This window comes from Chaetura pelagica, unplaced genomic scaffold, assembly GCF_000747805.2.
Source record: "Chaetura pelagica isolate M959 unplaced genomic scaffold, ChaPel_1.0 scaffold743, whole genome shotgun sequence".
Lineage (NCBI taxonomy): Eukaryota > Metazoa > Chordata > Aves > Apodiformes > Apodidae > Chaetura > Chaetura pelagica.
Genome location: NW_009952703.1, coordinates 563,122 through 565,688, shown reverse-complemented (window position 1 = coordinate 565,688; position 2,567 = coordinate 563,122). Strand labels below are relative to the sequence as shown.

General features: G+C 59.8%; 1 protein-coding gene across 1 annotated transcript in view; it reads right to left on the bottom strand.

The window, feature by feature from the left end:
- The window catches only part of ANKRD33 (ankyrin repeat domain 33), a 3,196-nt gene extending 2,226 nt beyond the window's left edge, over positions 1–970 (bottom strand). Inside the window, exons 1-2 of the mRNA XM_009994090.1 lie at positions 662–970; positions 263–392 (exon numbers count right to left, since the gene is read on the bottom strand). Of these exons, the coding sequence (XP_009992392.1) occupies positions 263–392; positions 662–970 (439 nt within the window). The remainder of the gene's footprint in view (positions 1–262; positions 393–661) is intronic.
- Between the last annotated feature and the right edge of the window lie 1,597 nt (positions 971–2,567).

Genomic DNA, 2,567 nt, shown 5'->3' with positions numbered 1-2,567 from the left:
GACCTTGGTGCAGGTAAATCCCTGCAGATCACGGGGCTCCCTCAGAGCACGTGGGGCAGGTCCAGCTCCACGTGGCTGCTCCGGCAGGACGTGTTTGCAGGAGGAGAACGTTGCTGTAGGAACCCCCATCAGCCAAGGGTGCCAAATTAAGGGGAAAAACGTGGGTGGGGAGGGTCACGTCCCATGGTAATATTGGCTTCCCCAATGGCTCATTGCAGGGATTTTGGAGGGGGAGTCCAGGGGTCCCCAGCACGGTCCCTACCTGCCTGGGCTGCGATCATGAGGGCCGTGTTCCCGTCCTTGTCCTGCTGGTTGACATTTATGTAGGGGCACTTCTGCAGCAGGGGCACAATGTCCACAAAGCCCTTGTAGCAGGCCACCATCAGCCCATTCTGGAGAGGGGACACACTCAGCACCAGGGCTGCAGCTCCCCAGAGACCCCCCACCCCCCATGTCTTCCCTCCACCCCAAACCAGATGGGAGGATGGATGAGGTTCTGCTCCAAGGATCAACCCCAGGAGACCCCATCCCTTCTCAAAGCCACCCCACCCAGAACTCTCCCTCCTGCCCCATCCGCTTTATCAACCACCACCCTCCAGAATTTCCCTCTTCCCAGGAAATCCTCTCTTTGCTCCACAGGGGGGTCTCCCCAGCCACTCACCCTCCCGTTGATGTCCAGCTCCATGGCCTCACTCCTGCTCACCCCTCGCTCCAGCCTCTCCTGCACCAACCTGGCATCGTTCTTGGCGCAGCACTGGTAGAGGCTGAGGTCCCCATCCCCACCAGCCCTTGGGGATGGCTCGTAGCAAGGGTAGACAGAGTCATCAGAGCAGACACTGCTGGTGTCTGAGGGCTCTGACTCGCTCTTCTCGTCATCCCCTTCCTCCTCGTAGTGCAGCTCTGGGTCAGAGGGGTCCAGGTTGACCACGGGGGCTGCAGCATCTTCTCCTCCACCGTGGGCATCTGTCATCCGGGCCGGCCGGGGAGAACGAGCCCAGCTTGGTCCCGAGCCCTGCCTGGGGCCAGGAGCCTCTCCTGGGGGACAAGGGGATGCTCCAAGCTGGTCACTCACCACTGTGGGGACACAGAGCAGGTGTGGGAGCCACCCCAGCCCCAGCTCCCCTTGGCTGTACCCAGTGCCAGGGGGAAGGACACGTCTCCATCCCTCCCTCCTGGTGCCTCAGCCCTCCCCACTTCACTGCTGCACATCAGGGCAGCCCCAAAACCCTTTCCCAGCAGCAGGGTTGGAGAAACCCACAGGGAAAAGGGTTAAATCTGGCTCCTTCTGAGGCTGGAGCAGCTCCTGGCTCTGAGGAACCCCTTAAACTGCCCAGCCCTGGTGCTGGCAGCCCTGGAGCAGGGACAAGCTGCCTGCAGCCCAGCAGCAGGAATGAAACCAGTTTGCTTCTCATTAGAAGCTGACCACTAATTAATTTGTTTTGGGAAATTAAGAATTCCCCATTCCATGCAACTCTCCCTCCCCTCTTAGACATCCCAAAGCTGGCACTGGGGATGAGGGACCCTCTTCTCTTACCTGGGGCTGCTCAGACCTTCCCTGTGGGTCCCTCTGGGGCTGGGCAGCATCACAGCTCCATCTGGGAAAAAATGACTTTGCAGGAGGGGGTGGGAAATCAGCCCCAGCCTCTGGAGTCAGGGAGTGGTTTCTGCTCTGGGTCTGAGAAGCCCTTGAGCCCTGGGATGACCAGCACGTTGCCGTGAGCTCAGCACCCCAAGGTGTCTTTATTTAAACTGTTGCTTAAAATGGCTCCATCCAGCCTGAGCAGGATCAGAGCTGCTTGGACAGGATTTAGCATCGTGAGCTGAGGAGCTGCTGGGAGCCCTGGGCTGGACTTTTCTACCTGTCTCACCTCAGCCAGAAGCTGCTGGCTGAGCAACCCCTGTCAGCTCAGCTAAACCCCCCCAACCCCCACCAGCTCCCCAGACCTGCAGGTGGATTTATTTGCTGATGGGATAAACCTGGGAACTGCCTTCAGCCAAGGGCACGGACACCCACACTGCAGGTGCATTAAATAACCTCTGGGATGCCCCTCCAGGTGCCTGTCCCCTCCAGCCCACCCTCTCCAGCCTCCAGCCCACCCCTTCCTCCTGGAATCCAGTGCCAGAGCCTCAGGACACCAGTGAGCAGGGGCAGTTGGAGTCCAAGAGCTGCAACAACCACTTTCCTGAATTCCACATAAAACCTGGCTGCTCCCTTATCTCCCTCGATTAAAGGGGGTTATTTTGGTGTGGTTGGTGGGTTTTATTCCCTGTTTGCTGAGGCAGAGGGGCCAGCTGGCCCGTGGGAGCTGGGAAAGGGCACCTCTGAGCCCTGGCTCAGCAATTTTCATGGCAAAAAAAGGGGGAAGTTTGGTCCCAGGGCAGCTCGTGGGCGGCCCCGTTCCCCATTTACAGTGCTGAACATCAGGCTCCCGATGTGGAGCCCCCAGCTGGGCTCTCCCTCCTGCCGTGTCCCCCCAAACCCTGGTGTCACCCCAGCTGTGCCCATCCCTGCCAGGGACCGGGACCTGTTCCCAGCCCCTCAGCACCACCAGAGCTGCCACCCCCCC